This window comes from Meleagris gallopavo, chromosome 7 (assembly GCF_000146605.3).
Source record: "Meleagris gallopavo isolate NT-WF06-2002-E0010 breed Aviagen turkey brand Nicholas breeding stock chromosome 7, Turkey_5.1, whole genome shotgun sequence".
In the NCBI taxonomy this organism is placed as follows: Eukaryota; Metazoa; Chordata; class Aves; order Galliformes; family Phasianidae; genus Meleagris; species Meleagris gallopavo.
The window spans coordinates 32,922,321-32,944,941 of NC_015017.2; the positions used below are offsets into that span (position 1 = coordinate 32,922,321).

At 38.6% G+C, this 22,621-nt stretch overlaps 1 protein-coding gene and 1 long non-coding RNA gene across 2 annotated transcripts in view; both read right to left on the bottom strand.

The window, feature by feature from the left end:
• LOC100542901 (low-density lipoprotein receptor-related protein 1B-like) overlaps positions 1-3,072 on the bottom strand; it is a 50,457-nt gene extending 47,385 nt beyond the window's left edge. The window contains exon 1 of the mRNA XM_019617422.2: positions 3,034-3,072. Coding sequence (XP_019472967.1) covers positions 3,034-3,072 — 39 coding nt within the window. The remainder of the gene's footprint in view (positions 1-3,033) is intronic.
• A 4,481-nt stretch (positions 3,073-7,553) lies between these two features.
• Positions 7,554-14,952, bottom strand: LOC109368645. Its single transcript, XR_002116905.1, has 3 exons — positions 14,776-14,952; positions 14,294-14,478; positions 7,554-14,203 (listed from the first exon to the last, which is right to left on the bottom strand). It is a non-coding gene; the product is annotated as an uncharacterized LOC109368645 (long non-coding RNA).
• Positions 14,953-22,621: the final 7,669 nt, after the last annotated feature.

The following is a 22,621-nucleotide window of genomic DNA, read 5'->3' on the forward strand; positions in this document are numbered from 1 at the left end:
TTTTGAACATCTCCTAAGAATTTCAGTTTTGTTTTGTCCACAGAAGGGAGAGGTAATTTGCTGATATAATTTCCAGATTGAAAAGAAACATCTTCCCAGCTAAGCATTTCATTTGAATCCTGACATTTCCTTCTAGATCCTCTGAGTTTCCATCTCTCCATTTCAAACATATTATTCCAGATAATAGCTATGGTATTTGCCATTTTTATCTTCTCCTCTCAGTGGTTTTATAAAAGTGCTTTTTGCATATATTGGTCTAAAGTGCTTCTTGCAGGGCTTTTTGAGTGCACAAAGGAGCACTCCAGGCAATGCTGGCCTGAAGCAGGTGCTTAAGACACTTTTGACCTGTGATTTTTTCCACTCTTATGAACTGCACTTTTGTGTTGTGTCTTTAAAATTAGCCATCAATACTAGTGTTAATTGCACATCTGAGTTCTTCAAATTCATCCAAGAAACAAACTTCAAATGCAAAACAGATATGATCCAGACTGCAAGAACAGTGAAATAAAAGCTAACTTCATAAGATCTATTGAAAAAAAAATAAATGGAAACAGATGTTTTAAGACAGGAAAGATATTAATGTATAATTGATGTGTCAGGTCAGTTTGAATAGTTTCCTATATTGTCAATTAACCTTTGTAATGTCTGCTAATTCTTAATATTATTTTTAAATTATCTTTTTCTTTTTTCTCTCAGGTGATATAATCAAATTTAAAAAGAAATTATTCTCTCTGGGATTCAAACCATTGTAATCTCTGTTAGAAGGCGTTACGCAAAAATATATCCCTGATATCAAAAAAAGCAGTGTTTCCATTCCACATCCCTCTTGCAATGATTCTTTTATAGCTGATACTGCTTTCTGGAGAGCAGCACTTTCAGTTTTCCTGGTTTAATGAATCTTATGTTCTGAACAGTGGACTGAAGATAGAAGGAGGGATTATGGTGTCCTCACCCAGAACATCTCAGATGGAGACATAAATTTCATCTCACTCCTGGCTGAGGAGGTCTTTCAACCCCATCACAAGGCTGATAGTCTAACCTCAGCCTACTCATAAAAAATACAAAATGACTCTTCTGAAAGCACCATTCCACCGTTAGCACACAATCCTGTTTATAAGTGAGCATTCATCAGTTCTTCAAAGAAAGCACATAGATAACCCTCTTCATTAGATGATTTCAATTGAGACTCAAGTGGATGATGGCAAGGCTACAAAATCCCAAGTGAGAGACCTGTGCTGTAGTGGGACTGGCATGTAAGGCACTTTTCTCTTTTTCTTCCATTTCCATCTTTTTTGGAGATGTCTGCTCTCAGAATAGTTTTGGATCTTTGTCTGCTTTATAAATGAAGTAGGATGTTTGTAAATGAAATCTACCACTGTTTTTCATTTTATTTAATATATTCTTTATTTTATGTTATTCTTACTGGGTTTGGTTTTAAGCATCTTTTGCACTAGTAGCTTCCCATCCTGTCCTTAGGCAACAACTTTGTAAGCTTCCTGTCTTCACTGCAGAGCAATTCCCTACACAGCCAAATAAGAAGAGGAAAATGGGCAGTTTCCCCTGCGCCATCATCAATCTTTTCTGCCAGGACTCCCATTATGAGATGGAGCAGGTGATTTCTTCTTGCAGCTGCATCAGAGTGGCAAAAAGGAATCCCATAGTATTACTATTTACAGAGTCCATAAAGCCCTATTGAGATCACCGTCTCCACATGCTCACAGTACAGAATGGATACAACAAAGTCTGGATATCATCCAAAATCTGCTCTCTGTCTCCAGTTTTCTGTTTTCAGCAGGCAAGCTTTTTAAATATATACTAGAATAATGTGAGCTCAGGAGATCTTTATTTAAACAAATAGAATTAGGTTGTACAGCTATGTTGTTAATGGCAGTTCCTGAAGCACATTTAACAGCAATTTGACATTATTATTACAGCTAAGTAGTTTTCATAAGTCCTCAGATAAATATTTCTCCACTAACTCATCAACACAAAGAGTTGACCTCAGCTTTCTTTCAGAGCCCATCAATAAAGCTCCTTGGGAAGCAGAGGGGCCATTTAAAACAAAAACAAATTCAAGAACTTCCACCTCCTCCTGCTCTATATTAGCTAAACACACTGAGCCTGCAGGGCTGCCCATCCCCTGATGGCTCGTAATAGCCATTTTCATTCTATTCTAAGGGTAAAGTTGTTCATAAAGGTGGGCTGCCTGCTGGGCTCCTGATGGATTTAAGATCTTGATATTCAGATTACGGTGCAAGTAGCTAAAGAGAAAGGAAAATACATACTAGTCTTGCTGTTGTGTTCAACAGAAGCCTAATCATATCAGGCTTTTTTTTCTTTTCTTCCAGATTAGCATTATTTATGTTTAGCCTTCATTAGCAAGGTTTAGATTAAGCAATCAGTTACAGCAAACCCTACACAAAAAGGAATGTGCTCTCTTTTAAATAAGACACCGTAAAAATCTGCTAACCTTCTCTACAGAGGAGCATAAAGACTGTATATTTGTAGAGATCCACCTATTAAAAAGACAAAAAATGCCAGGCTTTTTGGTGTCAAATTCAGCATATCTAAATAAGATAAAGCTGTTAGCAGGAAGGAAAGATATTCTGCCAACAAGGGAGCATCACTGTGTTTTCAGCATGATGGAAATATTAAAGGATTTTGTGTCCAAGGTATTTTCTTCAAAACATGCACACTGCAAAGCATACTACCCTGATGTGCCTCCAGAATGCCTTTTGCGCCCTAAGTGAACTTAGGACTCTTGTGCTCCTCTCCTCCTGGTCACCCAGAAGAGCTGGACATATTTTCCATCCCATTCTCTACATTGCAAAGAAGAAAGGGAGAGAAGACACTAGGAATACTGATATGCAATTACCACAAAGTGCAGCCACACAAGACCTCTATGATTTTTTGAGAATAGTGTACATGATGTATCTGATGGTGATCTCTCTGGACTTGGACAACTTTCAGGGCCTCCGGCAGATCTGCGGTCCCAAGGTGACTGGTGGGCTCTCAGAAGAGCTCCTGCATTACCTGAGATTTCTCTAATACCCAGAAAAGTCCTTCTGCCATATGTCCTTCCAGTCATAGCTTTTAGTCCTTGTCAGTCCATGGAGTTACTCTGTTACCTCGAATATTCTTGTCCATGGCTTCTGCTTGCCCTCTGTGCTTTTAAGCCAGAACAAATGTAAATCTACATTCTCCAAAATGTCAAGGCCCATTTCCTTCAATCTTCATTTTATGAGCTCCTAAATAGTGTGGGACAGACACAGTTTCCTTACTGTCACACAGCTCACTTCTCCAGTTCACAGATCTCTTTCAATTCTGGATAAAATTCACAGCATGAGCTGCTCTTCCCTTGGTCAGATTTTTGTGTCATGCCCTCATACAGTCGCGACAAAAAATATGTCTTCAGACACCTTTGAATGCAGTGCCTGGCTGCTGAGGGTCTGGGACTTTGTCAAAGTCTACCACAGCCATTTCGCTGCCTCATCAGCACACAGCACTGCATCAGCAAGTAGAGATGTTGCAATAGCAGGACGAGCAAATTCAGCACCAAAGTAGATCAATGGCATGGGAATCTCTGATTGCTCTCCTTGATCTGAAAGAGCATCCACTACAACTTTCTGCATGTGTTGAAATGAAAAAGCGCCATTATTTTTCTCTTCTTTGGAAAAAAGCTCTGAAAGCCCTTTTTCCTCTTTAATATACTAAGAGATGTAAATGATTTCAGATGTCAGTGTCAGATTAGGATGTAACGACAGAGGATATAAGGTATTGCTGGACAGTAAAATGCCTCTGGCCACAAGCAAGCCTGTCCTTGTTAATTTTATCTCAGCCCCATCTCCCTGATTTGTCACTGGCTCTGAATGTTTCAATCCCTTCTCTCCATAAAAATGTCGAGCTGTCTCTTAAATTCATTTATGCTTTTGCCTCTTATGACCTTACTTGATAACTTACTCTTTGTGTTTTTTGTCCTAAATAAAAAGCCCTGCATGAGTGAGTTCCCTCATTGATCTTAATTTCCTGATTTTGAGGTTGTGTGGCTGTCCTGGGTAATTCCTCCCCAGTGTGAGTGTTATATTTATGGTTACATATTTTGACTCACTAGCTAAAAATATTGCCTGTTTGTTCATTTACTAGAAGATCTGTTGGCAGCCTCTTTTACATTTTTATGCTAGATGCATTTGGAAAAAGTTTTAAGATATCTTAAACTATACATATATACTCTACATGCATAACAGATATCCTTCACCTGGGCTGGGCATGGGCCCAGTACACACAGCTCTGAGCTGAGTAGTCAGCTCAGGCAATGGCTTCTCCCTAACACTCCAGTCTTTTCCTACTTTCTATGGATGGCATATTTGAAACCATCCTCCTCCACTACTTCAGACAACAGACTGGAGCACAGCTTCTACAAAACGATTGCTGTCATAATAATTTTCACAATGCTACTGTTTCAGAAGCATTATTAAGAATACTGTGCTCACCTCTAGTCTCCATACCTCACCTTTTGATTATTAGTTAAACTATTATATATGCATTTTCTATTTCAAGACTCTGTGCTCCGATTCACTCAAAAGACATCATTAAGGCTTTCCCTGTTTCATTTCTGTGCAGATTTCATTGTCCATCATGGGCAATATATCTTCCCTTAATTTTCAGAGTCCAGCCAGGTAGGTCACGATCAGATTCTTCTATAATCTTTTTATATATTTAGAGACTATAATGAGATCATCAGCCAGTCCGCTTCTTCTTTCAGACTAAATATGCTACACTTTTCTAAGACTTTTTCTCATGCAACCACTCTATAGCATAAATTTAACCCCATACCTTTCATGCACTGTTCTGAAACCTGTCTGAAGTATCAAAGCTGAGGGTGGTATTTCAATCTTCATGCTTTTCAGATAGTAGACAATTTAAAGATGTGGTGTATCAGTAACTAAGATACCGTCCTTACACCTTCGTGAGCAGAGAAGCCTGCTTCCATGGCACCACAGAGTGCTACAGAAGCTGCCATTTGAGAGATCTTGGATGAGTGGATGCTAATTCCTCATGTTAGTTGTTTGTGCTGGATATACATGGGCCTGAATGGTGTTTCCACTAGTACCTTGGAATCCCAACATCAGCAAGCACACCAGGTAGAAGGAAGGATGCGTCTTCAAAGCATTCTTACTCCCTTACTATAAACTGTGCAGCCCACAGGGCCTTGGTGGGAAATTGAGTAAATCCTCTGCAAAACTTACCAAGTTGTGGCCTAGCACCTGCAGGCCTTTTCTCTTAGAGAAGTATTTTTGTGTTATAGACTTATTAGTGAGAGGAAACCATGGGACACTAAACCACAGACTGAGATATAGCAGCAAATAATAACAACTGGTTTTCCTGGTCTAATCTGAGGGCTAGTAGTGAAAGGACTACATCCTTCCTCTTGGCGTTTAGCAATGTTAATTTCTATATCCCTGAGTTATGTGCAACACATAAATAGAGAACTCAGAGGAAAAGCTGCATTATTTTTCAGCACTGCCTCACAGTGCTGATGTACTTTGTGCTAAGGAAAAGTAATAATTTATTCTACATACAAGCAAGGAAAATATAATCTCGGAGTCACTTAGCGCAGTTGTATAAATAAGATTTTCATGTTGATTTGGGGATATATGCAATGGGATTGTCAGACACATAAAAGCCTGCTGGAACCAGAGCTCAGAACTGAGGCCAGGCAGCAGCACTGTGGACAAGGTCACATAAGTGCAAGTAAGACAGTGGGTAATGCCTGTATTGCTTTCATCTGCTGAAAGGCTAGCACAACACTGTGTAGCACTTCAGAATGTTTGTTCCTAGTTATAATTTCGTATATGAGCTGCAGCTGCTCTGCTTGGCTGCTGTATGTCCTTCTTTTGTGTTTGTATAAAAAGGAGAAAAAGTTCTGAGCAGAAAAAGAACAGCTAATACATAAAGCACCATGGGAAAATGTTTGAATGCTGGTAGAGTGGAACTAGCCAAAGGTGATAGTTATCAGGAAAACCAATGCCACCTTTGGCTTGATTTGCTGATTGTACTAGCAGAGCTTCACTTTCTCACATCCACCACTCATGCCTAAGATCTACTCCTAGAACTGCATCCAAATGCTATTCATTAACAGTTTTACCATGCATATTTATTTTTACTGCAAATGATAATGTGTGAACAACAAAAAGGATAATGCCGTTATGGAGATGCAAGTAACAGTTCTGTAGTTATGAGAAAGTTTATGTTTTCATTTAAAGCCACACAGCATTTTCTACCCCACAGCAGTAATCAATGTACTTGCATAAAATAGAAGACAAATCTCTGTATAAGAAAGTTTAAATGTGGATAAAATATATATCTATATTAATTAGTAGAGCACCAAGTACTTGTCATCTTACACTGTATGTTCAATATACATCTCCCATGCTAGAAAATAGCTAGGGCAGAGATAGTCTTAAAACCTTATCACATCTGTTACAGGAGTCACAGCCATGACAACGCAACTTAAGCAGCCCACCCTGGCTATGGCAGCTCTGGTTACATCTCCTGAGGTGATGTGTGTTTTGACAATACCACTTCACACCCTTTACTTGATCACAACTTTGGTACAAACCCTGCTGCCAGGATTTGTATGAATGTGCATGGGAAGCCCTCGGGGCTCCATTGCAGCTGCCTTTTGCAGCATTTGCAGTAGCATAGGTTTATCCATGAGTTCCATTCATTTTCTCATAACTGCATGAAGTGCGGTGTGATTATTGAAGGAAATAAAAGAAGATATAAAATGGCTCTGAGAGTAATGTCAGAATACAAAGAGACTGGAAAATGTGAATATTTCCTAAAATGGATCTGAAACCCATTCTGAAGAAAACAAAGGCAACAGAAAATAACAAAGCAGTTTTACATATTGAAGTGAAAGAGCAGGCTCCATGTGTATTTGTTATAGTTTAGAAGAATGTATGTGCCCTGTGCATGCACAGGGTCTCTCGTTAACACAGCAGGAGTTGTCCTGCCTTGTGGCAGAACTGGTTGCTGTCACCAAGTCTTGAGCCCTGATTTCACATACAAACAAGGAAGCTACATCAGTACCAGGCACATCTAGCAAAATGAATTGCCATCAGTGTAGAATAATTTATCAAAGCTGAGTCTATTTTGGTAGGAAATACTAGCTGAGCAAATCTTGTCAGGAAATACTTTCCAACTGCAAATTCCGTTCAGGTTGAAAAATGTCCACACTGAAGTTATCAACAAAATAATACCCAGGACAGTTAACAGGGTTGTACGAGGAAAAGTCACTTTTCTGATGAGTATACCTTAATTTCTTCATGTAGGTATGAATCAAACAAACAAGACTAAAAGCCTTCTCTCAGCAGTGGTCCATGACTACATTTTTCCATCCAATTCTCCTTTCTGGAAGATGGCTCATTGACAGTGCAAGGACATGAGAGTTTGTCCCAGGACTCCAAAACCAGACCCCAGCTTTCCCAAGGAAAAAATTATCTAAATCTCAGTATTTTGCAAGGAAAAAAAAAAAAAACGAGGGGAAAAAAAGGTTTTTTGCTTTTTTTTTAGGAAGGAAACTGATTTTTTGTGCTGTCTTTTTATGAGACCCATACAACTTTGCAATGCTACCTTTTGGTTGAAATGGCTTAGTCCTAGTTCAGAATCACAGGAAGAGTCAAGGGAAATCAAATATAAGGAAATAGTTGGATGTTCCTGAGCTTTCAGAAGTTTTTTAAGGTTTTGCTGGATGTGAAAAGGCAAAGTTGTTCTCAGAAGCCACAGAATATGTAGTCTTGTGCCATCTGTGTTTGCAGGCTTTCTCTACACAAACGTTTGTTTGCAGGAAGCAGGAATTCTGAATGCCTGTCTGCCTAGATTCTTTAATGTTTTGAAGGTTGCTGTCAGGTGAGGATGAGGAGCCAACTCTTGCTCTCTGTTTCATGAGGGCTGTGAGGCTGATGGAGTTATTGTGGGTCTACTCAAAGATTTTATTTTTCTCATGTTTCATTTCAGTTTTCATCTTCTAATGTTTACACTTCACTAAGGGATAACAAAGTGTCAAAACAAAACTCATCTCCAGCCATTGGAAAACACCTAAATGTGTTTAGAAAATGTTGCAAGGGGACTCTTCAATAATCTGAGAGCTTTCCTTTCTGAAGAGTTTTATATTAGTATCTGTGAAGACGAACTTTTTCCCAATTTCAACATGTCAGTATTTCTGAAAACTGTTGAAGCTCTTTCCTAGTTCAGAATATTGCACAGCTCAAACTTGCAGAAACCCTCTAACTTTGTTTAGGATTTTTCAAACCCTCCTAAAAGAAAGGCATCATTTTCTATTCCAGATTCTGGAGTATTTTCTGCGGGGGGGAGAAAACTGTAATAGTTTAATATTCACTGGACTTTTTCCTCAAAACCCCAAAAACAACAGTTTACTATCAGGTTCTCCAAATCCCTAGACTTAAATACAGTCAATCCTGTATTTATAGGATCCTGTATTTAAGAGAGACAGGCATTATCTCACAGTGATGATAGGCATTGGCAAAGAAAACAAAACAAAACACCTAAGCAAACAAAACAATATGCATTCTGGAATTATGCTCTTAAATCCAGGTACCTTACTGGGGAAACTGAACACATGTCATTTGAGCTTTACTAACAGAATCAGCCATTTGAACATGGTCATGCTCCAGACAGCTATTCTTTAGCTGGTGTTACACAGAATCATTAAGCTTGGTAAAGGAATCTAGGATCATCAAGTCCATCTGCCCACCTACCAACAATATTGCTCACGTCTCTCAGTGCCACACCTCCATAGTTCTTGATCCTCTCCAGGGACGGTGATACTTCCCCACCTCCCTGGGCACGCTGTGCCAATGCATTACCATTCTTTCTAAGAGGAAAATTTTCCTAATGTCCGACCTGGTTTTGGACCAGATGTCCTCCAAAGATTCTTGCTAATCTCCATTACTCTATGATTTTGTGAGCCAGTTGTATTCCAAAAGAGCCCAGTAGGTAATTGAAATCCACCTCTCTATGTATGGATTAATGCATTTGGTGCAGCCTGTTAGCAAGGTGCTGAGCACTCCCCCACTCAAATAATAGACTGTAATCTCCCTGACATTCAGGAGGAAACTACAGAATACAATTAAGAACAGAATACGTAATATTTGCTGAAATGAAACAGATTTCCAATCAATTAAACAGACTCTTCTTCCAATAGCACCAGACAAATAATAAATTTACAAAACTAATCGGTTCTACACAAGCTGAGCTAATGAGTGTCATTTGGGTCACATCCTCAAATTGCAAATAAATGTTATCATTTATCAACCTAACACATTACTCAATAAATCTTCTGCACCACTGTTCATACTTATCGGTGGTGTCATTTAATATTCCTTTCTGATTTAGAAAACTATTTCCTCTGGTGCCTGACCCCTTGTAATGGAAAACTCTGAAAACAGACAGTAGCTAATTCACAAATTTTATAATTTAGAGCTAAGCAGATCTGGGGACAGTACTGAAATGATCTAATATTCGTTTTTCAGTGAATCTCTTCCCAGGTTGGAAATATCACAGGCTTTTGAGATAAAAGTTTTATTTAAGGACATTCAGACTGTGCAAAATGCAGTAAGATCTTTTATATTAAGTAAAGTCATGGAAATTATTATGCTCTGTCCAGATAATGAGATGTGTTTTATCATTTGTGCAAACAGAGAACTGTGGACACTCCCAACTGTAGTCACAAAACCTCCCCACCTCACCATATGACATGCTGCATGGTGATTCGGGTGATTTCAGAATCTTGCAATCCCTGCCAGGAAAAGAATGAGGAGCTGCCAAACACACCTGTCACAGCCCCCCTCCATCTCCATGCAAGCAGATGGGAAGCAGCTCTAACTGCCCCAAGGGCAATTCCTGGTGGGTCCTTTCTTCTATCCCAATCTCATTCCCCACAAACTGCATCCTCTTAGTGTTCCTTGCAGACCTTTCTGCCTAGCAGATCCAGAGACCTTTCTCTGACACTTATCCATTCCAGAATTGAATTATCCAGATTCATCTTTTTCATCACAGACAAATAAGAGCATAGGTATAGAGCCACTGGGACACATCTAAGAGGGACATCTTACGATCGACCTCCGTAAACGTGCTTGTTTCTGTGCCTCAAGAGTGTGCTTATGGTGAGTGCCAGACAATGAAGAAGTTATGAACTGCAGTGTCCTTTTTGTGCACTTGCTTTATGACACACTTCATAGCTGTATACTACACATAGGCACAAGACCACACTTTTCCACAAAGGTCCTTACTCACAGTGCACCAAGCATCAGGTCTATTCACCAACCACAGGTGAGCTGAGTGCACCAGTGCTTGACTGTTATTTGTTCATATGTGCATCTCACTCCTTGCTTTTAATTCCATTTCTCTAGCTGTTTCTTCTCTCTGCTATTTTTCCTATCTCCTGCCCCATCTCTGCTCTCACGGCGCCCTTTCATTGATCCAGGTCTCCTCTTTACCAGCATCATCACTCCTATTCTTTCTTCTTTATGGCTCCTAATATTGTCATCAGTTTTCTTATAACTACTTTCATCACAGAACCCTTCCATTTCCTATGACCTCACTTGGTCTCTCTACTTCATTTCCTTCCTTCCATTCATCTCAGTCCTCATCCTTCATTATCTGAGTAAGACCCTCTTGCTTACCCTCTATCTGCTGCTGGCACCAGCAACGTTGATCTCTGCTGAGCAGGAGTGAGCCTAAGACTGCAAAGATTTTCCCCTTTGGAAAATTTTTCTTACGAAGTTAGCAAAAATAACCTCTTTGATGCAGGACAGATCTGCTGCCAAAATTTCTTGTAACTATAGCCAGAGATGAAATGCAAAACAATGTGGTTTAAATTACGCAATCAGAAGCAAATGTAAGTGCAGAGAAAGTTAGAAGCAACTGAAAATTAGAAGTTGCTTATGGGAATAGTTGGGCAAACTCAACTTAAACATATCATATTTCTCATTATAGATATGGTTCCCATATCACTTATAAAGAAGTCTAGCTGTAAGGAAACACTCCAGCATATGCTGTTTTACAGTCCTCGTGAGCTGGCCTTAACATGTTAAGTTTTATCTTATCTGATTTCACTAAGGTTGTCCGTAAATAGGTAGGGTTGCCATTTCAGATTTCCATATCAATAAAATTCAGATAAACATGCCAACACTTCAATTGCTCATTTGAACTGTAATTTTGATTATGTTTCCTGCCATGAGAGTCCTGAATGCTTAATGGTGGTGGGATATCCAAACAGGTACCTGCTGTGCAAATCTGAGAGGGAACTTTACGCTTGACTCTTATGGTACATTTTAATGTTTGTTTATATAATTTAATAAGCAGAGAAGTACTACAGATGGAATCTAGTAATGTGTAAATATCTCAGAAATAATACACATAACATTTATGGCACAGGATAGTCATAACACATCAACCACTATTAAAAACACATTTGCTTGAATTTTTGGGTAGCACTTCACACTGCTAAATGTCTTAAATATGTTTAGCCAGCCATTTCTAATGTAACATGCAACATTAAAGTTCAAGTAAATGCATTTGAAATGCCTGTTGACCATTTGAACCAGTTTAATAAACCATTCATGATAAGATACATTCACAGAAGTGTTGCATAAGTACTGGAATAATCAGCATTATTAGAATACTCAGCACTCCAACTAAAATAAATATCTTTACTTTAAATGTTAATATGCTAGAACTCAGCTGAGTTATAAAGTCTCTGCACTTTTAGTAAATGTTTTGCTTTGTGTGCCTGGTGTGTGTGTATCGTGTTTGCTTGCAAATGCTTGAGCTGAATGTTTTCTGCTTGTATTTACATTTCCATAGCATCTCACCTGCAATGATAATGAATATTTGTTAAGCATCTTGAAGTGCTTTGTCTTTGCTCTAAACCATTTCTTTCCACTTGCACATAAATGAACCCTGTTTCTTTAGCTAGTGCCATCGTAGCACTTAGAACAAGCTCATGATTTATACCTTGGGCACTTATTTGCTTAATCATCTCATCTACTGTGGGCAACTTTTTAGTAGTATCACCTGTGGTGAACACACAGGCTATTCCATAATGGTATCCATTTTAAAAAAAGAAAGGATCCACAGCGACAAGCAGTCACAATACACCCTTCTAGTTTCTGTTATTTCACCCTACTTTTATATCTACATAGCAGTACCAAGGATACGTCCACAGGGATGTGAACTTCGTACAAATCCCCAGCCTGTTTATTCCGTGAAGATATATACTACACATTTATTCCTTTGATAAACCATTCTTCATTTAATTACCTCTTTGTGCCACATATTAATTACACCCATGCACAGCCAATTTCCTCTCTTTGTGCTTTCCTCTCATTCTTCTCCCGTTCAATAGTGAACAGAGCCCCAGACACTCCCTGCATATATCACTCCTCTTTCTACCACTGCTCCTGGTTTGCGAGCCAAGGAAGAGCCAGTTTCAGGAAAAAAAATGCCAGCAATTTAACAAGACTTTGAGCCCTAGTCATCTGGATTTACTCTGCAGGTCTTTAAACTGGTATTGATCACGAGAAACAACACTGAAATAGTAGGGTTCTTTGCAAATAAATAGGAACAGTAGAGAGATTTTTCACCCATGCTTCCAAGTATCAAATGCTCCATTATGAAAGCCACTCTGGTTATAATTCCTCTTTTATCCTAAATTCTTTCTGCAGCTTGCTATTTTTAGTAAAGCCTAATAAATAATTTCTGTGTGGTTTTGCTTTCAGTGATACAGAGTAATGGCTGTAATACTGTCAGGTGCCTGCTGGCCATGGTTATCACTTTTCAAAGAGCTGGTCAATGACTGAGGCTCAAATCACAAAGGTATGGATGGGAGGAGTAGACTGACCAGGGGAGCGGCCTGGTGGTTCACAGAGTGCAAAAAAGGATTGGAGAGTGACATCAGCAGTAGCAATTTTCTTTATATTTCAAAAGCTTAAGGCATCAGAAGCTTTAAAAAACAATTTTGGAAAGCCAGGCAAATTAACACAAGGAGGCGATGCAAGATGCCAATAGTTGGTGTCAGTTAGTCTTGCAAAGACTTTGAATTTCTTCCCCCATGTTTCAAAATATTCATGCTGAGATCTGCCATTTCTTAATTTTGCTTTCCTTGACAAGTATGCACTTGATTTAAAAAAAATTGCCCATAGAACTGAGCATGTATCACAAAATAATTCATTTTAAGCTTTGATTGCATGCACATTTGCACGTCAAGAACGCATCAACGTAATACTGTTCTGAGACATGACCAAAGTATATTCTTCTCTTACTGGTTTTATGGCTGTAGAAGTTTGACTTGTATGAAGGTACTATAGATTTATTTGATTATATCTGAGAGCAAGATGTGCCCCATGCAGTGTACATATAAAACCCAACTGGGTTTTCAAGATTAAATATTCTGTAAAGATAAGATTCTGAAAAACACATCCTAATCAGTGTGCCATTGCCATGGATTTTATTGCACACATTAGTTGGCATTAGCAATCTGTTTTACTCTAAGCTCTACAGCATTTTGGACATCTTTAAAAGCTATTTCAGAAAAGTTTTGGTATAGCACTCAGGATGTTAAGCACATGTTCACCATTAACAATAATGGGAATCATGTACATACTACTGATTATTACCAAAGTTTAATATTCTAAACTAAATTCAAGAGCATTGTGGAAAATATTGCACTTAATGATTTTCTTTCATTCACACTTCTGTTTGGTCTCCAGACAGACTGAATATTCTGACTGTGTCAGTCTTTGCTTCTAAATTGGATACAAACCTACTCAGATAATTAATCACTGCAAATGCTTATTGTACATCTTTCTTACTACTATGCAAGCAGATTTTACACAGCTTGTAGTTCATTATCAGATTGCATGAAAACAGCTGATTACTTTCCTTCTCATATAATTACATCAACAGCAAAGCCAGCTTCCATTCTCAATGTATCTTTAAACATGTGAAACATTTCAGGAGAGACTCATCAGGAAAAAAATAATATTTCCCTTTGTCCAGCTTTCTGTTACGAAGATCAAGGCCCATATGTTCAGAAATACCCAGAATTCCTGTCCCCATCGAGAGCAGAAATAACACATTCATAATGCTTCTGGAATGACTTCTGTGTCTTCCCTTCCTCCTTCCCTCAAAAATAATAACAATAAAAATAATAACAATAATAGTAATAAATATATATATATATATTTATAATATATTAAGAAATCTTTACCTTGTCCAGATATTGCTTTACTCTATGCCTGAATCCTGAAGAAAGCCTGTTTGGAGTTTTTCTTCAGCAATGGGACTGCCTAGAGCAATGTCCTGCCCAGAGTCCTCTGCATTCCTCTTGTCCAGACACTGTGTTCTCTGAACAAGCTGTAGACAGTTCTTTCTTCTAAAAGAGAGGTGGATTCCCTTTGGATTCGTGCATTAATTTGAAAATAAGATAAAGCCACAGTTAGGCTTTTAATGACAAATAGAGCCTAAATAGCTTCAAAAACATAAATTCACACTGCCAATATGCATAATTAAAATGAACTAGAAATGATGCTTAGTGGCTGTTATTTTATCTTTTCAGGATGTATGTGGATTGCTCCAAAAGTAATGTCTTCTTTTTATTTCCATGAAAATTTCAACAGGTACAAAGAGCACAGTAACACTACTCGATAGAGTGAATTCTCAGATCAAAACAGTATTTTTCAATATACTCACCAACGTTAGTGTTCTTTCTCACCACAGGAGCCTTCATGTCATGCTTACAAAATTTTGCATGGCCATCTGGAATATGGCTTGTGTTTCATGTCGCTGTCACCACTGTTGAAATGCACCACTCTCTGCTTCACTGTGCTCACATCCATTGGTTGGTTTCCAAAAATGTTCAGAAAGCATCAATGTATGTCAGTAGTTTTCTGCATGGAGGAATTGAATCCCACACCTTTTTCCATATGCACTTCCATGTCAGAAGCCATTCTGTCAGACTGCCCCACTGCTGCCATTTGTCACAGAGCAACAAAATGTCATAAATACTAGTAATAAGGTTCAACCACTACAGCCATCCCACCAATATCCTCCTTTGACATCACTGTATCAACATCATAAAATAGGAGGCATTACTTTTGGAGCAGCTCCAATATGTTTTAGTTTTTCTATATTGCTTGTAGGTACATGCACAAGATTTTATCTTTCTTTTCGAGCTCCCATATTAGATATTGTGCTTTGTATTAAACCTGAATTGTGCTAATCGTAATTGCCCCTTTTTGTCTGATAAATTCCAGGAAAGATAAGAAGAGTGGCTTCAATTCTATACGGAAACTAAGAGCTTTACTGGCAAAAGATTAACACTGTATTGACCCACTTTAGTGTTCTTTTCAAAACCAACATTAAAGGAAAATTCATGGTCTAAAATCATCCTAAATATCAAGCATTAGCCTATTTCTTACGTAGGAAAATATTTCTACTCTTATTAAAAGTAATAGTAAACATAGAAACAGAGAAAAGTTTGATCAAGATACTCTAATTAGCTTGATTCATTTAAAATAAACATATAACTGCTGTCTCCCAGAACAGTGGGTAAAATCACCCTAGTTCTCCCTCTGATCCTTTTGCTGACATGCACATACAGCTGGGCAGATAGATTTTATTCACTCCATATTTCGATAGGAAGGACTGCCAATCAAGCATTCATTTGTAGGAGTTGTATAATTTATGTTAGTAACAGTTGCTTAAGAGCTGTGGTTTCTTGTAAGAAGATTCCTCAGTTCAATTCTGCCACACAGTGTAATTACAAATTCTTGTTTCTTACCATACTGCTTTTGTTTGAAAAACAGAATGTCTGAGCACTTAATATGCTTATTTGCATATGGTTATGCTACAGCACACACAAGCAACTCTATTCCCTTATGTAATTATATCAGCTCAGATTTTTCCTACGGCTTACTTCTTTGTCTCCTTATGCCTTCACCAGCACTAAACTTCTCTACAGGAGTTGCTACATTTTCCTTAGCCCAAACAATACTTAAAAGTTTAATCAAACTGAATTGAGCAGTGGGCCCAGGTGAACCTCATGAGGTTCAACGAATCCAAATGCAAAGTCTTGCACCTCGGTTGAGGCAATTACCCATCACCAAGAAAAGCTGGGGGATGAAAGAATTGAGTACAGCCTTGCTGAAAAAAGACCTGGGGGCTGGGGTTGCTGGTGGATGGGAAGCTGGATGTGAACCAGCAATGTGCCCTTGCTGCCCAGAAAGCCAAACATATCCTGGGCTGCATCCAAAGCAGCATGGCCAGCAGGGTGAGGGATATGATCCAGTCCCTCTGCTCTGTGCTGATGAGACCTCACCTGGAGTACAGCACCCAGATGTGGAGTCCTCAGTACAGAAGAGACATAGACCTGTTGGATTACATCCAGAGGAGTGCCACAAAAATGGTGCAAGGGATGGAACGCTTCTCCTGTGAGGACAGGCTGAGATCTGGGGCTGTGCAGCCTGGAGAAGAGAAGGCTGAGAGGTGATCTGATAGCGGCCTTTCAGTATCAAAAGCAGAGAAGAAGGGGACAGAGTCTCTAGCAGGGTCTGTGGTGACAGAACAAGGGGAAATGGTTTCCAGCTTAAAGAGGGTAGATTTAGGTTGGATATAAGGAAAAAATCTTTTACAGTGAGGGTGGTGAGGCACTGGAACAGGTTGCATAGTGATGTGGTTGATGCCCTGCCCCTGGATACTTTCAAGGCAAGGCTGGATCAGGCCCTGGGCAACATGATGTAGCTGTGCTTGTTCCTGTTCACTGCAGGGGAGTTGGAATAGATTGTCTTCAACAGTCCTTTCCAACTCCAAGGAGTCTATGATTATAAATTAAATTGCACATCCTTTGTCATGAGTTTGGTTACACTTAAACTGTAGAGACAAATAATTATTTCTATTATACTTTTGAACCACTTTGGGGATGAAATCATCATACACACCTGCAGAAATCTGTGGACTTAACAGGGTTTGCATGTGTGGATATGAAAACAGAAAACAGTAGGAACTCTGAATTGGTACTGAAATAACAATCTTGAAAAACTAGCTCTCTCTTCTGCTGGGATGAAGCAGTGGCACAAAACCAACTGCAATCACATACTTAAAACAGGGTGCCCTCAGTTATTCTCCCAGAGGTTGTCTTTAGTTGTCGGTAAATCTGCTGGGAAGGTAATTCCCTGTATTCTCTCATTATATCTCACAAATTTTTCATTTTCTTAATAACTGTATCCCTCTTAATTTTTTTTTTAAAAGGGGAGGAACCTCATCAACTTTATACTGTCTTGGTTTGTCAGATCTGTGTTTAAGCACATTCTGCTAACACTCAGATCTTCATTTACAGAAGTAGGGATGGGAAATTTTCAATTAGCCTCCATCATAGCAAGTTTTCTGTCATCATTGCCTTTAGACACTTGGACTAGATAGGGAAAAATAGATCTTCACTGTTAATTTAATGCAGCCTTTGAAATGTATGAGACTTGGATGTATTTTCATTTGTACCATATTTTCATCAATAAAATACTAGTTTTTTTTTTTTCAAATTATATGCAAGTTCTGTCCGTGCAAACAAGAGCATTATTTTACTTTCCTACAAAACTAGGATGTGAAAGAACAAAACTTTGCCTTCAGAAAATTATGCAAGAAAACTACTTTCATCTTACATCAAAACAAGACAATAACTATGTGGCAGCAAAAGACATAGTAAAAGTGTTTTTAATTACTCCCATGATTTTATGTGATGAAGGTAAAATTACAGCTTCAGATTTTCGATAGGAAGGAATTATATCTTGTAGTATCTACTCAGCGCTTCAGGAAATGCAGAATGTTTCCATTATGAATGGATTTGAGATTTCAGCCTTTTTTTTTGCCTTTTCTCTGCCTCCGACATTCTGTGGGAAACGACATTCTCTAACAAATACCTCCTCTGGCCCAGTCTGCAGAATTTGAATTAATGGAGCTCACTACATTCCTAGAGGGATGCTCAGTCTGGAGGCAACACTGATTTGTCCTTCTCTTCTGACTGTGTCAGAAGCAAAGTCTGGATCAAACATCCTCAAAACCAAATACTCTTGTGACGGAAGAACAGATGGAAGTCCACAATTTGAAATCTCCCAGGAATTTTACTGGGATATCCAGCAGCATTTCATTTTTTTTTCTTGTGGATGTTGCAGTTTTATTAAAGAGTTAGATTAAAAAGTATCATCTCACTGAAGAAACCAAAAATTCTAATGAGTTTTGTGGTCAGGTAGTAATTATATTAGCTTTTCCTAAAACTGGATACATTCAAATTCTCATCTAATTACATTTTCAAAATGAATCATGGGAGTGAAAGGTCATGGTATGATAGCCAGCGTATTTTGTTTTCCTCTGGAAAGGGAACAAGTATAATTTCAATGGAAATGGTTTGAGAGTATGCTTGATAATTTGTAATTAACTCTCCAGGGTGCTGTGAGGCCTAATTAATTACTTATTGGAAAGCATTTGGAGATCTTTGGATGAAAGTTGCTACAGTAATGCCAAGAATTGCTGTTATTGTTATTGCTAGGTGTTTTCCATCCCCAAATGCGTTTAGCAGGAAAATGTACCTTTATTACCTTACACTATCTTACAAACAAGACTAATCTGATGAAAAGCAGTATTTAAAATCTGAGAATAATTTTCTGTGCAGTGGAAAACTGAATATGTTTATTCTTAAAATGTGAACATAATTTATGAATAAACCAAATACATAAATTGCACTGTGAAGTTCCACAGTAATAACACATTTATATTCTCCATCTACAGACAAGTGAGTGCATCTATTTGTAGAATTTTTCTTCTGTTATGAAACTGTCTTAAGTGTTAGGAAACCACTGTATCATGATTGATCATTTTTGGACCCAGCATTTGCTCTGAAGCCTGTCAAAAAGAACATGCCACATAAATGCAATTAACTCAAATTAATGTAACAATGGAGAGTCAAAATATATTAAGATTCCTAGCCAAATTTGAATGATACCTCAGTGAAAAACACTGAGAAGCCAATCCACCCCAACGAGTGGAACTCATCTGTAAGAAAGAGAAATGATGGTCCATCTCCCAAAAGTCACAAAAGGGCAGCTTCAAATAGAACAAAGAACTTGCTAGCTAAGGCTAAAGCATTTAGACACATTCATATTCAGTAACCCCTAATCTTATCTACAGGTTTATCACAAGCATTGAAAGCCCTTAAAAATACAAGTTGTAAAGGAAATATTCCTGAGGTGAAGAGCTCACACCAAGAGCTAACGCCAAGAGGTTAAAGCAGGAGGCTTTGTTGCACTCTGCTTAGACAAAGCAAAGGTAAAATTTGAAGTGAGTGTCTTCCAAATGCAGATCTACTCAGTGGGAATCTTGCTGGTGTTATGAGAGGGTGGTAAAAATTGACACCAATATGCATGTGATCTATGGTACTCATAATAAATATATACTGAAATACTGTTTACTAAGAGTAAACAGTATATGTAATCATAAAACCATGACATAAGTCTTCATGTTTTCTCCAGAAGAAAACAGATCTTAAAATTTATTGCTTTTAATATTTTCCCCATATAGTAATACATTTATGAATAAATCTCAACATGTGCACGAGATAAATATACAAACCTTTAGATTTTTTTCCTGCAGTGGTTTTGAATGCAGAGTTCCCTCAAGCATTAGCTGTCTCTAACAAGCAGGCTGCCATGTCTCTCTGTTTACCTTGTCAGCACTGTTCATTTCTGTTATCACTCTTCTGGAAGAACAAAGTTTCTAGATATGCCTCAAAGGTGAACATAATTATGCTGTTTACATTGTTATTCCTACAGGGATCATAAAATAGTACTTAGAACAATGTTTACAGTCATCAGTGAAGCAGAAATCACTCTGTACATACCAGAAATGCAGAAAACAATCCCCCTCACTAACTAATTACAGATGGGACTGCACTGTATAAAGATCTCCCATCTCACTCGTGATCTAGGTTCTGGGCCCTTCGATAGCCTGAAGCACCCAGCAATTATGCTGTCCATCAAATCAGAATTTCTCTAAGGTATTTTCTTTTCACCGGGGCCCTGCAGACAATTTGACTTGCCAGTTTTTAAACTATATTCAGAGCAAGGCAGCAAATAAGCCAAACGCAATGAAGCATAATTTAATGTGCCAACTAACTAAGATGCACCATTCTTCCATGGGAAATTTTTTTCTCACTATGCCTTGTTTTATTGAATGTATACTGTTAGGCCTTGGGACAAAGTTAACTGAAGCTCATAGAAATTTTTCCTTTACCTTCCATTGCTTTGGGGTCAGATGTGCATCGTGCACCAGTAGGGTTCACTGATGGCAGGCACTGAGCAGGGATCCTGCAGTACCACTGGTCTTCCCCTCTGGCCTCTGACCCACCAATGCATGTGTGCATTGAGAACCAGCTACAGCAACACTTCTGAAAGCTAATTCTTTAAAATGTAGGAAAAGTACTGATTTAAGACAACGTAGCAGAGATGTGCCTTTGCTTGCCTTGATGACTCATGGGCAGTTTGGTATTACAAAAACTGGTGTTTTCCTTATTTCCTGATTGTTAATCACCAGTCACTCTGTTCATTTCAAGCTAAGGTAGGTGTGATGTGATCACGCATTCACATTCTTCCTATTGCTATATTAAGCTTCTTCTGGATGACACTTTGCATTCATCATACACTCACTTGCTAGTTAGCTCTCCACGTTGTTTGCTGGAGGGAGCAGGGGATGCATCAGCCCCATCCCATTTATGGGAAAGGCAGCAATAGAAGTTCAAGCTAATCAGCCAGCATCATCAAATATGCATCATAGCAGCCTGAAAACAATCACTTTGCATAGAGGAAAAATAATAAAAGAGAATAGGAAATAGAAAACAGCAAAAACATTTTTTGAAGGAGTTCCTGGACCTCGTTGACCCAGCAGTGTTAGTTTTCAAAGTAGTTATAGTGATATAAGCCCCTTGGTTCAGCTGGACAGCATAGCATCTAGTGAGCCCTGCAGGACAGCCATGTCGTGGTGCTGTCCCATCATGAATACCTGTGGATCTCCCAGAAAACTCAGTGATGAGCCCAGGGTGGGGGCAGAGGGAAGCAGAGCTACTTGGTAGCAGCATGAGATATACTTATGTGCTCTTGTAATAAGACTTTGGGCTTAAGTCACACTTTAGAAATCATGGTCCAGAGACCAAACAGTTTCATGGGGTTTTCAATCATTTGACTTCTTTTCCATCATCTGGCTCAGGATGAGAGCAGGGGAAGCCACTGGGAACATAGCCGTGGATAACAGCAAGGTCAGAGATTACATCAAACTGTGAAGTTTGTTCTTAACACAGTGCTTCCAGCTGCAAAACTCAGTTCAAATCTTGGGTTACTGCTGTCACATTCATTTAGGAGGTGACAATCATGGAAGAGAGGACAGTAGATTCTACTAGAGGTATACTACACACATCATCATTTTCACAGCCTGTCTCTTAGATCCTGATCTCTTCGGACTTAATTTCCAGCACATTAAAACAAAGTTCCAAAAAGACTCTGAAATAGTCTGAATACAGACTGAAATAAGACATTTTCACATGATTTTCTGCATTTTTTTCACCACATATGCAGCATATTGATTTTATTTTTATTTTTGCCTCCGTCATTCACTGTATTCTACGCTTATACTATTAAAACTGAGAGTGGAGTCTGTCTTGGCTGCCAATTATTTACAGTTCCACATTAAAGAACTTCTGAGATCTCAAATGCATCAGTTTTTCAACTGTGATCAGATGATAAAAAGGAAGTTTTGGTGTGCTTATTTTTCCAGGATCCAATTCATATTATCCTCTGAAAACATGGAAATACTTAGAACTCTGCACTGAACCTTAAATATATATAAAAAACAAAACAAAACAAAACAGAAAAACACCAAAGTTATTTCCACCAAATTTGTTGGCATGTATGAATGGTTTTATTATTTCTTCTTCATCTTAGATTAAATTCTCCAAGTTCAATAGTTGATAGGGGGAAAAAAAAAGAGAAAATGCTCACTATCTTTCAGACATGAGAAGAAAATAGATGAGGTAAAGCCTCAAGGAATTCATTCCTGTGCAATAGCTGAGCAGAACCCATTGCCATGGCTGACTCTTGATGCTGTCAATTGTCTTCAGAGTGCCATTTGCAGGCATCAAATATGACTTTGTGGTAAAATCACTGCCCGAAGAAAAACTGATAGCATCTGATGGCATGGCTTCTGCCCTAGAGAAAGAAAAGTGCTTGGAAAATCAAGAACCAGTCACCTCTCAGTCTGACGTAATTCTCTGGGCTGTGTTTATAAGTTTCTGCCTTTTCAGTCCCCAGGATAAAAATTTTACAGTTGTCATCCCTTATCTCAACTATTTCTTGCTTTTTTTCTTGTTCTCCTTCAAATTACTGCCAGAATTCTTGCACCCTTCATACTGATCATGCTGCAGTCTCTTGCAGACATCACTACTCCCTAATGATTGTTCCCTCCCCTTCCCTTCCCTTCCCTTCCCTTCCCTTCCCTTCCCTTC